The sequence below is a fragment of the Microtus oregoni genome, unplaced genomic scaffold (assembly GCF_018167655.1).
Source record: "Microtus oregoni isolate MIOR12 unplaced genomic scaffold, Mior012 000109F_ref0000275, whole genome shotgun sequence".
Taxonomy (NCBI): domain Eukaryota; kingdom Metazoa; phylum Chordata; class Mammalia; order Rodentia; family Cricetidae; genus Microtus; species Microtus oregoni.
Window position 1 is genome coordinate 850,254 of NW_024544727.1, and position 16,569 is coordinate 866,822.

Sequence of the window (16,569 nt, forward strand, 5' to 3'; positions counted from 1 at the left end):
GATTCACTGTCAGTGACCCCACGATCTTTGCCAAGTGCGGCTCCCCATCAGAGAGTTACTCATCTCGGGGGTGGACATGTTGAATGCTAACTGCCATCAGCTGTATACTCCCCCAGTGTCCCGCACGGCCTCCACCTGCTGAGGGCTCGAGTGGCCGGTGTGCACCATTGTGCACCGAGTATGCAAAGCTGGGAATCAAACCGCCAGCTTTGGTTCATGCACGCCAGACAGGGCTTTACTAATTAAACGACATCCCCAGCACAACTGTGTGCTTAGCTGGTGTTTGGGCGTTAGGAAAGGAGGCCACTCTAGCCTATAAGAATCCCCAGGGCCATCAGCACTAGACAGCCCCTCCGGGAGCCTGAGTGACCGTCTCCGGCCACCCACCCCGCAAACTGTCTGCCGTCACTTCCGGCTCCCGCCGGAACTAAGGCGCCGCACTCCGGAAGCGGCGCGCGGGCGGGTGTGATGGCGGCGGCGGCGGTATCCGAGGCCTGGCCGGAGCTGGAGCTCGCAGAGCGCGAGCGGCGTCGCGAGCTGCTGCTGACGGGGCCGGGGCTGGAGGAGCGGGTGAAGGCGGCGGGAGGGCGGCTGCCGCCGCGGCTCTTCACGCTACCGCTGCTGCACTACCTGGAGGTGAGCGGCTGCGGCAGCCTGCGTGCGCCGGGGCCCGGCCTGGCCCAGGGCCTCCCGCAGCTGCACAGCCTGGTGCTGCGGCGCAACGCGCTGGGGCCCGGCCTGAGCCCCGAGCTGGGGCCGCTGCCCGCGCTGCGCGTGCTCGACCTGTCCGGCAACGCGCTGGAGGCGCTGCCGCCGGGCGAGGGCCTGGGCCCCGCCGAGCCGCCCGGCCTGCCCCAGCTGCAGAGCCTCAACCTCAGTGGCAACCGCCTACGCCAGCTGCCCGCCGACCTGGCGCGTTGCGCCCCTCGCCTGCAGAGCCTCAACCTCACCGGCAACCGCCTGGATGCCTTCCCCGCCGAGCTCTTCCTCCCGGGAGCTCTGCCCCTGCTTAGTGAGCTGGCCGCCGCCGACAACTGCCTGCGGGAGCTCAGCCCCGACGTCGCGCACCTGGCTTCGCTCAAGGTCAGCTGGGGCCCCTCGGAGGCTGCCTTGGCCCCCCGCCGCCGGTCCATCCCAGATCGGGGCTCAGACCCGCGTGCTCGGGCGTCTCCGAATGTAGGGCACTTTAAAAGTTGTCCGGTGATGTCCAGTAGCAGGGAGCCAGGTCTCGTTCTTTTGTGTGTAAGTGATCGGGTTTCCAAGTGGCAGTGCATCCAGAGGAGGCACAAAAACATGAGAGAACTGGAATTGGCGGTGTTCACCCTAACAGCAGCCTTCAGAGGTCGCTCGGGTTGGGGCTTCCGTTTCATAGAAGGTTCATGCGTTCTGTGGACCCAGGCTCACACCATGTTTGACGCCCACCAGGTGCTCTTTAAGTCTTTTGAGTGAGGGATGGGAAGGCAGAAGATGCAGAGCCACAGCCGGACCTGACTCCAGGCTGATCTCTCCAGTCTTGCCGGCACCCCCACCCCATGTGCAACCTTGGCAGGGCAGGCCTTTGTGTCTTCTCCGGCTTCCTTATGCAGACTTTTCCTAATGAGGATGAATCGACATAGCGGCTGGTTCACAAGGGTTCACTTTGACAGTATGCCTGTCTCTCTCTCTCTCTCTCTCTCTCTCTCTCTCTCTCTCTCTCTCTTGACTGGTAATATGTTCGTTCTCTCTCTGTGTGTTTGTGTGTGTGTGTGAGAGAGAGAGAGAGAGGGAGAGAGAGAGAGAGGGAGAAATGGGCCAGCCACTCTGCAGAATGATACCTGTTTTTTGGAATCTCCATGAGGACTGGAGGAGGCTGTGGGATGTCACTCCCAGTGGTATCTTGGACCACTAGGTCATTGGCATCCCTATGGTTTAGGTGGGACACAGGCTGGACACTATGCCTTCCTATGTAGTAGATGTTTTGACTTTCCAGGAGGCCGATGGTTGCGATAGCATGGTGCCTCTCTTTGTACCTGATCTGGCTCCACAAATGGATGCAGCTGCCTTTGCTGTTGGGTGTGTGTGTGTGTGTCAGCTGACTGTTGTCTGCATATCATCCATCATCTTGGAACTCCTCTCTCTCTTCACCTGGCAACTCAGAAGCAGGTTGTCAGGCCTCTAGGCCTAGCCTCTTGCCACTAAACCACATTCCACTGGTTAAAGCAAATCCATTACAGGCAAGGATGTGGACACACAAAGCCTGCTTGATTAGGCCCAGGGCATTGACACCAAGGCCTCTGCTTATCTCTTTACTTCCAGAAAAGAGAATCGAATGCAGGTGCCTTGGCTCTTGCCCAGGAGCTGCCACCACCTCTGGCCCCACACCAGCCTGAGTGACTACCAACACAAAGCTAGATCAGTTCTTCAACCCTAATCTGAGGAGAACAATAGGAAAACTTGAATCTGCTATTTCGGCCTTTGGGGCAAGGAATGCAAGCAGCAGCTGGCCTCCCTCTTCTGTCCTGTCCCTCTCTGTGACTATGCTTGCTGGGACATGAGTTCATTGCTCTGCCTCAGACATGTGTGGCTTGGTTTCTCTTTGCAGGAGACCTGCGTGTTACAGGCAGAGGGCCCGCTTGTTCATCTCGGCTGCCCGGCTAGCTTAGCCCCGAAATAACCACACAGAAACTGTATTAATTAAATTACTGCTTGGCCCATTAGCTCTAGCTTCTTATTGGCTAACTCTTACATCTTGTTTTAACCTATTTCTATTAATCTGTGTATCGACACATGGCAGTGGCTTACTGGCTAAGTTTCGGCAGCATGTCTTACTCTGGCAGGGATCCATGGCATCTCCCTGATTCTGCTTTCTTCCTCCCAGAATTCAGTTCCATCTTCTCTGCCTACCCAAGTTCTGCCCTATCAACAGGCCAAGGCAGTTTCTTTATTTATTAACCAATACAAGCAACCCACAGAGGGGACTCCCACATCACCTGTGAACCCAGAGTAATATCCATTCTCTTCTCCTGGGGTTCTGTGGTCTCTTAGGAATCATGCCAGGGCTGTGGTAAGCCAGGGAGGGTTTTGTGACATCACTCTGGTCTACTTCTGCAGTGTCTGTCACTTGAGACTTCTGAAGTAGACAGTCAGTACCTTAGTCATCAAAGATACCCCATAGAGATTCTTCCTGGCCAAGGGTTGGTCCCTCCCTGTCACTCACACCGGGACCAAAACCTCTGTCTCTGACCAGAATCTGGGGTAAATAAGTCCTTCCCAGTCTTTGAATCGCAGTTGTAGCCAAAGTGCCCGGATTCACCCAGCAGCCGTTGCCATATTGTGGTCCCTATGTGTCTCACAGACACCACCTCACACTGCTGCCACCACTGTGTTGTAGACTCGTCCTAGCATGCGTCTGATGCAGAGGTGGCCTCAGTTGTCCTTATGTCCCACTGGGTGTCCTGGTGTCGGGTGTTGAGCACATCCTGCCAGGCATCCATGTGCCCCAAGCACAGCCACTCACAGCTTCCCCTGGCACCCAGCATTCTGCCCTGCTTCAGCGTCTGCTGTTGTTACCTTCCACACAGGAGGGCCCATTGCAGCTGGAGCCCAGGCTCTGCTCTCATGACAAGGTTGCCACTCTAGGCACTGAGACCCGGCTCAACCCAAGCAAATGTCACCTTTCTCACAAGAACACTTCACCCTGTGGTTCTGTGCGCCAGGACCCATCTGCCTCTCTCTGGCTCGGTCTTCATCTTTGTCACTGTCCCGCCCTTGTCAGGCGGTGTCCCTGGAAGATGCCCCTCTAACGGCTGTTTCTGAGGCTGTGCTGTACAAGCAACCCTACCTCTGTCCCCCTTCCCTGCTTATTGCTTTCCTGGCTCTTCAGTAAATTATATTTCAACAGCGGAAGCAGAAACATCTCATTCAACCCAGTGTCTGAGAAGTATGTTTTCATCCCACTGTAGTCAGAACATTTACACACAACTTTTTTTTTTAAATTCATCTAACCATTATATTCTTTTGAGTGTGCTACAGCAAAAAATGTAAAATTATACATGTGGCTCACATTACAGTTCAAATAACAGTGTCTCAGACAGTGCTGGCTTCATGTTGGTTTCTGGAGCCTTTATGTCAGTCCCTTACTTTTCTGGAGGCTTCTTGACCACTCCAGCTGAAGATTGTTTCCAGACATTTCATTTTTACAAATTAGCTTATATCACTTGAGACAGCTTTGTGTGTAGCTGTCTGGGTTTGCATCTGTCCTTCCGCATCTCCTGGTAGTCCACGGAGCAGGCACCTTGACAGAGTGACAATGTGAATCCTGGGGGCCCCAGAAGACACCAAGGGGACTTGGGAAGGTTGCTAAACAGGGGCTGGAGTGGATAGTGGTGCTTCTCAGGTTACTAGAGTTAGGAGTCTCACACACTGAAAACCCCGTTCCTCAACTGGAGAAAGGAAGGTTAAATCCAGTAGCCTCAGAGGGAGGGACCGCCACAGGCCTCCACCTCACGTGTTTTACCTTCAGGGCATGGTTCGTCATGGGAACATTGTACACAACTCTTCTTATGAGCACAGAAGCCCCCATTCTCAGGGTTGGGCGGAAGGTACGGACCCAGCAGGGTTCCTGATAGTGTCATAGTGGTCCTAAGAGGTCAGTGGAGTCACTGGGCAGCAGCTAGGTCCTGCCGGTGCTCTCTGCCACCAGTGGACAGAGGCACAGCACAGATCTGATGCTCCAGACTCGTGGGGCGCTGGGGTGGCTACACTGTGGGAAAGGCCAGCCGTCGCAGTCCAAGTCAGCATGTTAAAACACTTCATGAGCTCCCTTGAGGCTGTGTGGGTGTGTGAAGCAGCTGAGCCCCTTCCCGAGATAGCTCATCACATTCACACAATATCCACATCTCAAAGATCTTAGAGCTGAAAGCTCCTGGCTCTGAGTGTCGGTGGAGGAGCACTGTGCTCAGGTTCCCCAGTGGGGCTGATCTCGAGGACCCTCTTGCAGGGCACCTGCACATGCAGGCCAGCCCTGCATTTTACCCAGCAGGCCTTGCTGTTATCTGGCCTCTCCCTTCTCAAGAACCTGTGCCACTTTGCTTTCATGCTTTTCTCCTTTGGCTTTTATGGCTGTCTTCTGCCTCATGCGTCTTTGCTGTCCTGGGTGGTATGTCTGGATCCCCTCTGTGCTGTGTCCTCCCACCTCAAGCAGCCTGGTGGCTCCAGCCAAAGTTTCCCTCTCCCTTGCTTGAGAAGCGCCACCATCCAGAGCAGGTGTTTCCGTAAAAGTCCCCTCCCTGTGCTGTCCTCTTCCCATTTCCACACCCCGAGGTCCAGGCACAGCTGCCACAGACTGCATCCAAGTGCTTGCTGCAGCCCTTGCATGGCTCTGGTTTTTGAGGGCAGAGCTGAGGTATCGCACCCGTGGTGCCTATGGCCTCTCTCAGGCTCTTCAGAAGAGTGCTTGATGTAAGAGCAGAGAGCCAGGCAGACAGAGTCCCCACCAGCCCTGAGAGGGATATCTGTGTGTGTGTGAGTCGCAGAGCAGCTGTGACTGAGACCAGATCAGGCTTGTTGACTGTTGATGTCACTCCTAGAAGGAGGGTCGCTGGAGCTGTCTCAGTCCTTCCCAGCTACATTCTCAGAATGTATGTAATTCTGCCCTGCGTGCATGTGGCCTTGTGATCTGGGGTGTGTGTTTGTGTAGACTCTCCATCTATTACCCATGCTGTGATGAGGATTTCCAGTGGTGTGGCCGCTTTGAGATTCCTGTAAGTAACCCTGGCCCACGTTCTATGAGAAAGCTCACTAAAAATCACCAGCTCCCGAAACTGAACAGTGTTGCTCTATAAGGCAGGGCAGGCATTAGTCTGTCTCCCTGGAAAGGGATTTTTACACCTAGCCTGCTGCTGAGCTCCCCCCAGCCACAATGACTGTGGAGGCCGAGTGGCAACAGCAGCATTGTCCGGCAGTAGGGATAGCAACAGGATGTCCTTTTCCACAGAGCACTGGTCTTTGTGCGTGTGTGGCATGCACACAGTGGCCCTACCGCCTTCCCCAGCTGAGGCGGTGTTCCACTCCTGATGTCATACTTGGTCTGGGGAGGGGGCTACTGGTGCTTGATTTTGTCATTATATTCAAGAAATAGAAGGGTGCCATTTGAGGACCCTGTTTTCAGATTGGAAGGAGTTCTGGTCGGTCCCCTGCCTGCTGACAGGCCTGATGCATTGAGTTAGCAGCCTCTGTGGAGGGTTAGCCTGGCTGTAGCTCCTGGGCCTGGACCACAGTAGGACTTTTTGTCCTCTTTCATTCCAGACACTGGACCTCTCCAACAACCAGCTGACCGAGATCCCTGCTGAACTGGCAGACTGCCCTAAGCTCAAAGAGATCAACTTCCGAGGGAACAAGCTTCGAGACAAGCGCCTGGAGAAGATGGTGGGTGGCTGCCAGACCAAATCCATCCTAGAGTACCTACGTGCTGGTGGCCGCGGTGGCCGGAGCAAGGGCCGGCAAGAGGGTGCTGAAAAGGAGGACAGAAAGAAGAGGCGGGAGCGGAAGCAGCGTCGGGAAAGTGGGGAGGGCGAGGAGGAGGTAGCAGACTCAGCCAGGCTGATGCTCAAGGTCTTGCACGTCTCTGAGAACCCCACACCCCTGACAGTCAAGGTGAGCCCAGAGGTCAGGGATGTGCGCCCGTACATCGTGGGGGCCATCGTGAGAGGCATGGACCTGCAGCCGGGAAATGCACTCCGTCGCTTTCTCAACTCCCAGGTGGGCACTCAAGCATGCTGGGGTGGGTATGCATGCAGCGAGCTGGCTTGATGGGTGCTGCATGCTGGGGTGGGCATACATGCAGCAGATAGATTCGGGGAGCCTGTATACTGGGTGTAGTGGCTGCATCCTGGGTGTACCACTGGAGCCAGCAGTCAGGTCAGGGTCATGAGGTGCGAGGTAGTCTCCATGCCTCAGTTTCCCTACATCAGTGGTAGTATGGCAGGCCCTGGTTCAGGGTGCCTACCCCCTTGGGATCCAGAGCACACACCCTTGTCCAGTGTCTGCCAGGCCTGGGCTGTCGGTTCCTCCACACAGTGACCACATGTCGCCCCACTCCAGACATGAATTCATTGATGATGTTTGATGCTAGTGAGAAATTTCTGGTTTCTGCAGTAAAATGCAGTCTGTTTATATGAGACCATGTTAGAATTGTCTTTTCTTGCCAAGCTTGGTATCACACACTTTTAGTCCCAGCAGAGGCAGACAGATCTCTGTGAGTTTGAGGCCATTTTAGTTTACATAGCAAGTTCCAGATCAATCAGGACTATGTAGTGTGGTCTTATCTCAACAACAAACAAATAATAAACAATAGTACAATTGTCCTTCTCAGCAGCACACCCTCATGGAAGTCCCTGGGTCTGGCTGACTGGACCACTCCTGGCAGCTGTCTCCCTGTGCACTGAAAAGCACATCTTTGCCTTTTGTGCCCAGCAGAGACAGCTGCAGCCTTATGCAGGCAAGGCCAGAGTTGCCATCTGAGACGTCCCTCAGCAGCTCTGGGAGGAAGCCAGTAGTGCCCCCTCCCCGCCCCAGCCATGCCCAGCCTAGCAGCAGACCTGCGATCTGCCCTGTAGATGGAGTGATAGGTTGAGATGAGAGTTCTAGAATTAAAGAGAAGAGAAAGGGTGCTGGTGACCAGATAGCCACAGAGTTGGGAGGCAGGGAGGTGCCGCTTTGTGGTGGTGAGCTTCAGGCCTCCCTGGACAGCAGGGACTCTGAAGCCCATTCCTCTGCTCTCATCTGCAGACCAAGCTCCATGACGACCTCTGTGAGAAGAGGACAGCAGCAACCATTGCGACCCACGACCTCCAGGCAGTGCGCGGGCCCCTGCTGTATGCCGCCCGGCCACCCAATGACCTGAAGGTACCAACTGCTCTGCCCCTCCGTCCACACTTTCCCTGTACTCACAGGCTGGGGGTTGGGCCTGGGAAGCTTAACCTGGTACTTTCTGGGCAAGTGCATAAGGGAAGTGATTTCTGCCTTTGCTCTGGGACCCAGGGCACAGCTGTGCAGATGCCCGTCCTAAGGTAGGCCTTGGAAAGGGCTTCCAGTACTTACCCACTTTTATTGAGGTCTCACTCTGTAGCCCTGTCTGACCTGAAACTTTCTGTGTAGAGCAGACTGGCCTTGAACTTACAGAGATCTACCTGCCTCTGCACCAAGTGCTGGGATTAAAGGCGTGTGCTATCATGCCTAGGTAGATTGCCAACTTTAACAAAAGATTTTGGTCCCACTTAACACCTGTAGTGTGAGCTGAATCACCAGGTTGCTCTCTAGGCTGTCATTTCCAGGCTTGGATTTACATAGAGACCCAGGGGTAGGGACTCAGGTGCCAACTGCATGCCTGACTCAGCCAGCTCAGGTGACTGATTCCTATCTCTCTGTTGACCTTCTGAGCAGTCGCATGTTAGAGAAATACAGGTGTCTGAGCACCCCCTCTGCAGAGGGGTCTCTGGAAATATAGTCTCTTGCTTCAGACTTAGAGACTTGGCAGCCCACTCCCTGGCTAGAGATTAAGGTAGAGAGTGTATGGCATCCCTCATGCTTATGGGTGGCCTTAGTAACACAATGAGCTATGAGCTTCTGCTCCTACAGATTGTGCCCTTGGGGCGGAAAGAAGCCAAGGCCAAGGAGCTGGTAAGGCAGCTGCAGCTGGAGGCTGAGGAGCAGAGAAAGCAGAAGAAGCGGCAAAGTGTCTCCGGGCTACACAGGTCAGTCAGCTGGCAGACAGGTCGGCACACTGCCCACCACAAATCCCTCTGTCTCGGCTCGCCCTCCAGCTGCCAGAAGACAGCATAAGCAGATGGGGAGGGACTCTCCCCAGACTTCTAAGAGAGAGTCAGTACCTCCTGAAAGGGCCAGACTCCACTGTGAGGGGTTAGGGGTTAGGTGGTGGTGGGTCCTGCTTCAGGCAGCCATCAGGTTCTCAGTGGTGGTCAGGGTTTTCAGACCTAAGGCCTCTGTCACTTCACCTCCCAGGTCTCTGGGCAGATGAGGATGCAGGGCTCACACTGCCTGCCACCTGGATTCCCTCCCACACAGGTACCTTCACTTACTGGACGGGAAGGAAAACTACCCCTGTCTCGTGGATGCCGAAGGAGATGTGATTTCTTTTCCACCTATAACAAACAGCGAGAAGACAAAGGTAGGCAGTGTGTGGTGTGTGGCTCGTCCTCTAGGCTGCGCCACCTGCTCGTGCCCGCTCATGAGAGATATGCAAAGTGGAGGACTGGGGCCCTCTGCTCCTTGGCATTGCTCACACCTGGTGCCGCCCACCTCTACAAAGTCACCATCGTGCTGTCCCCCAGCCTGTGGCCCTTGCTACAAGTTCTTAGTTTAAGACAGGTTTTCGCATAGCCCAGGCTGGCCTTTAACTTGATATATAGTCTTAAGAATTACCATGAACTTCCAATCCTCCTGTCTCCACGTCCCTAACGCTATAGGATTATAGGTGTGTACCGTGTGTACCGCCATTCCTGCCTGGTTTATACAGTGCTGGGGACTTAACCCAGCTTCATGCATACAAACAAGGCAGGTGCTCTGCACCTCCAGCCTACATAACTCTGCTCATGGATTTTTCTCCTGAATACACTAAGCAGCTGGTGTCCCCACACCAATAACTTTCTCCTGAACTCCAACTCTTCAGATTAAGAAAACCACATGCGACTTGTTTTTGGAAGTCACAAGTGCCACTAGCCTGCAGCTCTGTAAGGACATCATGGACAGCCTCATTCTGGTGAGTGGCCATGAGGGCAGCTTTGTGTCCCCACCCTCCATGGCTGCTGCTTGCTGCTCTCTGGGTCACGGCAGCCTGACTTCCTAGATCACTTCTCCTCTCTGTTAAAAAGTTATTTTTCTTTGCAGAAAATGGCAGAACTGAGCAAAAGCACTTCAGAAAATAAAGAGGAAGATGCACTCTCGGGGACGGAAGCTGATGCCAGCTGTGGGGTTTCTGATCCCAGCTTGAATCAGAGAGCTGGGAAGGATGGACAGTGCCCCCTGGTGGTGGAGCAGGTCCGAGTGGTGGATCTGGAGGGCAGCTTGAAGGTGGTCTACCCATCCAAGGCCGACCTGGTCACCACCCCTCCCTATGTGACTGTGGTTCGCTGACATCCAGGCTGCATAACTGGTTCCACTTGTGGCCCCTGTGGGGGCACTGGCTGTAGATGTCTCTGTGTGGTTGGTTGTTCTTCGTCCCTTTTCTCTGGGTGTTTTAAGGTGTCTGTGTTTTGTCTGGGTGACGGTTGTAAAATGAGTTTTGTCATCATTTCAGCACTAATAGATTCTGCTGTTCTCATGGATGTTCACATAACTGCTGGAAATGTCCTGAATCGTGTGGGTAACGGGGGGAGGCTGAGCAGGGTTTGATGTGCAGGTGTGAATTCAGGGTAAATGGCGGCAGGCATCCTATGGGACTGCGCTTCCTTCTCGACAGCATGCTAATAGCAGAGACGTGGAGAGCATCATGTGATTGTGACCTGTATAGCTTGCGTCCCAGCACAGTCCATCCACTTCTCAGCCCCAGAGGTCGACAGATTTCTGTGCATGATGGGAAGGCTGGTTTGTGAGCTGATGGCCAGTGGCGGGAAGGTGTGCCACACACATGGCCCTACAGGCTTCCGTGTCAGTCTGTCCTTGTCCACCACCTGTCTCACTCTGCGTGTGTTGGCGTATGTACCGGGCACACCTGCCATCCTTGGAGCCAAAGCGCTTGATCCTGAGGACCCAGCCAGCTGCACAAGGGACTTAGTGGTCCTATCCTATGCCTTACCATCTGGCTGCAGAAGGGACCCGGCCCTTCGGCCTTTCTTTGGTGGTCTTCCCTTCGGCCTTTCTTTGGTGGTCTTTGACCTCAAAGGACAGTTCCTGTCTTCTGTAAAACAACAACGGTTTGGGTTTGTGGTTTTAGTTTTGAGGCTGTGCAAGGTCCTGTGGTTGTCAGAGCCAGTGGGGCTGCGGGTCCCTCCAGGCGCAGTGTCCTGGACAAAGCTTGTGACTGCACATGGCAAGGGCTCACCTATTCTGTGTGGATTCACCAAAGTGTGGAAGGGTGGAGCTGCCCCATGTCCACCCCTCCACCCCTGCCAGTTCCTGCTGTTTCTTCCAGAACAGTCCATGTATGAGATTAAAAATTTTGGAACTTTTTACAGACACAAGCAGAACGCCTCTTTGTTCTAATAAAACTAATAAAACCCCTTGGAAACAGCATGTTCTCTGCATCCAGCCTTCTGCCCGCTCTCATCAACAGGACAGTGCCAGGGTCTGTTCCTGGCATTGACATGGGAAAACAGCCCAAATCCCTACCTGGTTCTGGACGCCCACCAGGGCCCATGGCCTGTGGCTACTTGAGACTACCCACTCCCTGTATAGTACTGGCCAGAGAGCGCTAGGCTGGTCAGTTGCCAGGGCTGAGAGCACCTGTCTCAGTTGGAGTATAGGATATGGCTAGATGCCCATCCACTACCGTCATCCCAGGGGTGCAGGACTACCAAGAGAAGCTGGGCACTTCCTTTCTCTTACCTGGAGCCCCTTAGGTGGAACACACTTGATCCTCCCTGTCCCACCCCTCCCCCCCAACCACAACCCCATATACCTGGCTCAGCCAGGTCTGACTTGTTCAAGCACACACCTGCTCCTACTCCAAGGGCTACCAGGCTAGGGTGCCCTGCTCTTGACAATGGCCACACTAGGCCTTGAGGTCCCTTCCCTGGGACCTCCCAATGCCTGTTTTGCTATTGTGGGGACAGGAGGGCATTCCACTGTCTTACCTCAGTTGGGGCCTGTGAGTAGGGACAGGTGGTGTCTGTTAGAACCCAGGCCAGTTGGAGCAATTCCACTGCAGATTCCCTCATGAGGGCCACTGAAGCTCAGGACAATACAAACCAGGAGTTCTGAGAATGAGGTCAGCCATACCAGCCCTCCCCGGCCAGCGTGGCCAAGCCCCTCAACTTGTCAGTGTGGTAAAGGCAAATGGGAAGGGGGAGTCTTTCCAACCCGAGAGCAGTGGGTTTAGTCTTCTGGCACCTGCCACCTACTGTCTCGCTCCCCTTCTCCCATACCCTCCACCCTCTCAGCCCAGGGTGCAGACTTCACCTCAATATTTTCTAGCAAATGTCCTGCAAGCCTGGAACCTTTTCACAGCATGGCAGGGATGACAGGTGGCCCAGAGAGGTTCTGTGTAGACCACTGGAGAGGAGGCCACAGTACCCTCAAGTGTTGAAGGCCTTGTCCTCCATGGTCCAATAAGGAGGGACAGGTCCAACCACATCCCGACCCTTAGGACTCCTGTGTTCTTGGAAGCCAAACTGGAAGAGCTGTGGAGGAGGGTCATGCCTGGCTGGGCAGCACTGCTGGCACAGTCCGTCACCCACTGTTCCTTCAGTAAGCAGTGATTTGTCTACAGGCTCTATAAGGAGGGGGAGCCTGTGGAGAGGCAGCGAGCAGAGCACCAGCCTCCATTTTTCTCTCAGGGCCATCCCTGAAGACATCCCTAGTTTGCTAAAGAATACAATGTTGTGCTGGGTGGTGGCGCATGCCTTTAATCCCAGCACTCGGGGAGGCAGAGACAGGCGGATCTCTGTGAGTTTGAGGCCAGCCTGATCTACAAGAGCTAGTTTCAGGACAGAAACTACAAAAGCTACAGAGAAACCCTGTCTCGAAAAACAAAAAATCAAAAACCAAACAAAAGTATACAATGTTGTATGCCAGGTGGCCCATGCCTTTAATCCCAGCACTCAAGAGAGAAGCAAGTGGATCTGGGTTCAAGACCAGCCTGGTTTACAAAGTGAATTCCAGGACAGCCAAGGCTACACAGAGAAACCCTGTCTCAAATAAAAAGCATACAATGTTGTGTTTGAAAAGGCCTCTGTGCCAAGCACAGAAACAAGTCTTCTATATGGGGCCCTATCTGTGTCCCCTAAAAAGAATAGGTAGGGGACGCATCATTATTCAGGGCCCTCCCTGCACAATCAGGAATCTGGAAGGCCTAAGAGGGCCAGGAGCCCAGCCCAAGGCCACAGGGAGGAGCACACGCAGTGTGGCCTGCCTGCCTCAGTTACAGGCCAAGCCCTGGACTGAGGCGCCTAGCATTGGTCAAAGGGATGTGGACACCACAGGCAGCGACCAGCCTGGGGAGGTCCCCTCCAGCTCTACTGAGACTGAGCCTCATCCCCAGCAAGTAAGCGGCTGCCTGCGCCGGGCTGTTGGAGCTGCACAGTGCGCCCTGGCATTTTCATATGCCCTGGGGTCTGTGTGCATGGGAGAGTCTCCCAGGGGTGGGAGCGGGTCCCAGGAGTGGGAGTGGGTCCGGGGGGGGGGGGCGAGTCCTGGGGAGGGCGAGTCCCGGGGGGGGGGGGCGAGTCCTGGGGAGGGCGAGTCCCCGGGGGGGGGGGGGGGAGCGAGTCCCAGGGATGGGAGCTGGCAGCATTTATTTGCACTTGTGCACGTAGTAGCCAGTGATGTAGCCCAAGATGAAGATGATCCAAAAGAGGGCCACTCCACCCAGCACCTTCATAGCGATCCCCAGCTTGCCCGAGCACAACTTCTGGGAGAGCCTAGAGCGAGAACCACCAGTGAGCCCAAGCCAGGGCTCCAGGGAGACCTGGATAGGTTTGGATGGGGAAGGAAGATCAGGGTCTCCTGAGTGCCCTGCTGGAGTTGAGAGTTACCTGTCCATCCAGAGGGACAGCCCAATGGTTGGACAAGGCTGGTCAGTGCAATGGGGGTCACGGCCTGTTGAGATTTTACCTCCTATAGCATGAGGGCTCCTCTGTGCTGGATATGGCAGTCATGCTGACTTCATCCCGGTTGCTGTTGTCCCACCTGCTGTAGCGGACACCACTCTCCTGGGGCTGCATGCTGTAGGCCTGTGGGAGTGGGGGACGGGGGAGGCTACAGCAGTCAGAGTGGAGACAAGACAGTTATCAGACCAGACTCCCAGAAGGCAGGCCTGCTGCTGTGACGGAAGGGTCAGCCCGGAAGGAGGGGCGGTACTTACCAAGGTAACTAGAAACTAGCTCAGGGTCGGAAGGGCTAAGCAAAGCAAGAATTCCAACCCAGAGGGCAGGGCGGTCCCTGGCTAAGCCCTGACCCTCAGGAATGTAAGCCTCTGCTTTGCCAGCTGGGGCCTCTACGGGGGGGTCAGGGGCTCTCCTCCCTTGCGGGACATTTATCAGGAGAGGCAGCCAGTGCCGCCCTCAGAGACCAGGAAAGTGTAGCTGCCAAGGACCCGATAACTGTCTTCCTCCCCGGCCCAGCCCATAAGGCCTGGAGCTGCCCTCCAGAGAGGCTGGCAAGGAGAGGGATGAGCAGTGGATGGTGGCTGGTACCGCCAGTCCAGCCAGCCAGGGAGCTGCTGGGCAGCAGCTGTCCTCTTCCCCTCCTCCACCTGCTGCCCCTGAGAGGCATCAAGCAGGGCTTCTGGGGCCCCTGTAGATTATAGATTAGCAGGAAGTAGGGGCCACATGAGTGCCTAGAGCAGGAAGGTTCCTACCACCAAACCATCCCTGACTCCTTCAGGGCCAGCCACCCCAGGGGCACAGACAGTGGGTTGGGAGGAGGAGGAGTCACAGTGACAATGTTGCCATGCATGGTTGCTCCTGCCTCCCTGCAGGCCTGCCTGCACTGGATACTTGACTAACCCTCTCATTTACCCTCTGACCTCTCCCGTGGCCTCTTGTTTACCTGAGGGAAACAGGGCACACACTAGAAGTACAGGCTGAGATCAGGAGAAGGTTAGGGCTCCTGTGTACTGGGCATCCAAGTGTCCCCTCGCAACACCCAGCTCCAAGACCCTGCCTCACAGCCGCTGAGGCCACGGGAAGGCAGCATGTGTCCTAGATAACCCTGTGCCAGTGACCCAAAGGCACAGCAGGCCAGCGGGCTGCCGAAGACGGCTACAGAAACCCAGGATGCCAGGCTGGCTGGGTGGAAGAGGGACGCCATCTTAACCACAAGTGTCTTCAGGTAGGGCTTCTGGCTGACCGCCAGGGGTGGCAAGCGTGACTGGAGTATCCTGTTTGTTACCTGCCTCAAGACAGAGCACACCAGCTACCTGCACAAGGCTCAATCCCTTCCTCCAGGTGGACAACAGGAGTGTTGGCTCTGAGTGGCAGCCACGCCAAGATGAGTTTGATACCCGAACCCCTCTTTTGCCATGCCACTGGTTGTGGGCAAAGTGCGGGGTGAAGCGGAATGCGGGGAGAGGAAGCTTTTGCTCTTTCACAGTTAAGAGTGGCCACCTCTTTCCTGCTTCTGCAGTGGCCGGAGCTGCTACACCACACATGCAGTCTAGACGTCAATGTAACACTGGCTCTAACAGGACCGTCTCTACAGCAAAACCTGCCCACATGTGGAATTTGGGGTGTGGGGGTCTCCCCGATTTGTCCAAGCCGGAGGTAGTGGGATCTTGTTATCTGCCAACCATCCGTGGCTGGATAGGCCACCAGAGAGCAATGGGTTCCTCGGACCGGGGTCTCCTGGGTTTCGTGCACCCTGATCTGTACAATCGTCATAGACACAGTAGGAAGGGCCTACGAGGCCCCTCCAAACCCAGAGCCTCCCCGAAGAGGTGTGCACACAGGAATCCAACATGCCGTGCGGCTGCTCGTTAGACCCGTTTGCCCACAGAGTACCTCTGAGACCCCAACTTACAAAGGCGAGTCGTGGTGGGGGCTGAAGCCTCCGGTGCCCAGGAAGGCTGTCAGGGTCTGGTCAGTGAATCCCACCTTCCCCAAGCAGGGTAAGCCAGGATGTGAGGTAGGTAGGGTTGGTGCCTCGAGCCTTAAATACAGAAAACAAAGGGGGGAAGAGGAGCAGATAGCTAAAGGAAAGGAAGAAACAGGCCCCAAGGGAGTTCCTGGGTCCCGAGAGAAGCTGGGCCGCCAGTTCCGGGCCTGTTAGGCCTTATCTAGCCCTTCCCACTCAGGAATTCTAGGGCCAGGGAAGCTCTAGCCCCGGAGGGAGGACATAGGAGTGGTGGGGGCGAGCTGTCGGGTCCACCTCCGTGGGTTGCAACGGGAAGCTGCTAATCCCTGCTGAGTGCGTCTCACCTGCGCCCCTCGCCAGGGCCGCTGCGCAAGCCCGGGAAGCGTCTCCAGCCCTGGGGGTGACGGGGGCGGGGCCCGAGGCTGGGGGCGGGTCTGAAGGGCGGGGCCGAGTTGAGGGAGGCCCGACTGAGAAGGGGGCAGTGGACTGGGAAGTCTGATCCAGATCGGGAGGGGCAGACCCCTCTCGCTGCTGGAGTTGCGGAACCGAGCCGGCCACCGGAGAGACCTGCAGAGGGCGCCAGGTCCTTGCCCAGCCTCTCAGAGTCAGGCTCAGAGAAGGCTCGGTGTCCGGGCCTTCTGTCTGCACTAATGCCGCCCAGTGCACGGGCGGCCGCAGGATCAGGAGAGTGTATGGCATAATATGTGTGTAAAGAGCTGCTTTATGTTCATCAGGGTACCGGGGCACAGTCGTATGTGAAACCATCCTGACCACAGACGCCAGGAGGCCGTGGATTGAGAAGAGCTGTCCTCAGCCCCTTCACTCCCTACCGCATCCCATGCT

The 16,569-nt window shown here is 55.6% G+C and overlaps 2 protein-coding genes across 2 annotated transcripts; one reads left to right on the top strand and one right to left on the bottom strand.

Moving 5' to 3' along the window:
• The first annotated feature begins 448 nt into the window (after nt 1-448).
• LOC121443609 (leucine-rich repeat-containing protein 47) lies at nt 449-11,226 on the top strand. The gene is made up of 7 exons (XM_041645431.1): nt 449-1,083; nt 6,286-6,738; nt 7,768-7,884; nt 8,617-8,732; nt 9,064-9,166; nt 9,668-9,757; nt 9,886-11,226. Exons 1-7 carry the CDS (start codon nt 469-471, stop codon nt 10,129-10,131), a joined length of 1,740 nt encoding a protein of 579 aa, XP_041501365.1. The 5' UTR covers nt 449-468; the 3' UTR covers nt 10,132-11,226.
• Nucleotides 11,227-13,417: 2,191 nt separating this feature from the next.
• On the bottom strand, nt 13,418-16,145 carry LOC121443515 (small integral membrane protein 1). The gene is made up of 4 exons (XM_041645265.1): nt 16,071-16,145; nt 15,673-15,801; nt 13,768-13,886; nt 13,418-13,574 (listed from the first exon to the last, which is right to left on the bottom strand). The coding sequence occupies exons 3-4, from the start codon at nt 13,875-13,877 to the stop codon at nt 13,448-13,450; spliced, it is 237 nt and encodes a 78-aa protein (XP_041501199.1). The 5' UTR covers nt 13,878-13,886; nt 15,673-15,801; nt 16,071-16,145; the 3' UTR covers nt 13,418-13,447.
• Nucleotides 16,146-16,569: the final 424 nt, after the last annotated feature.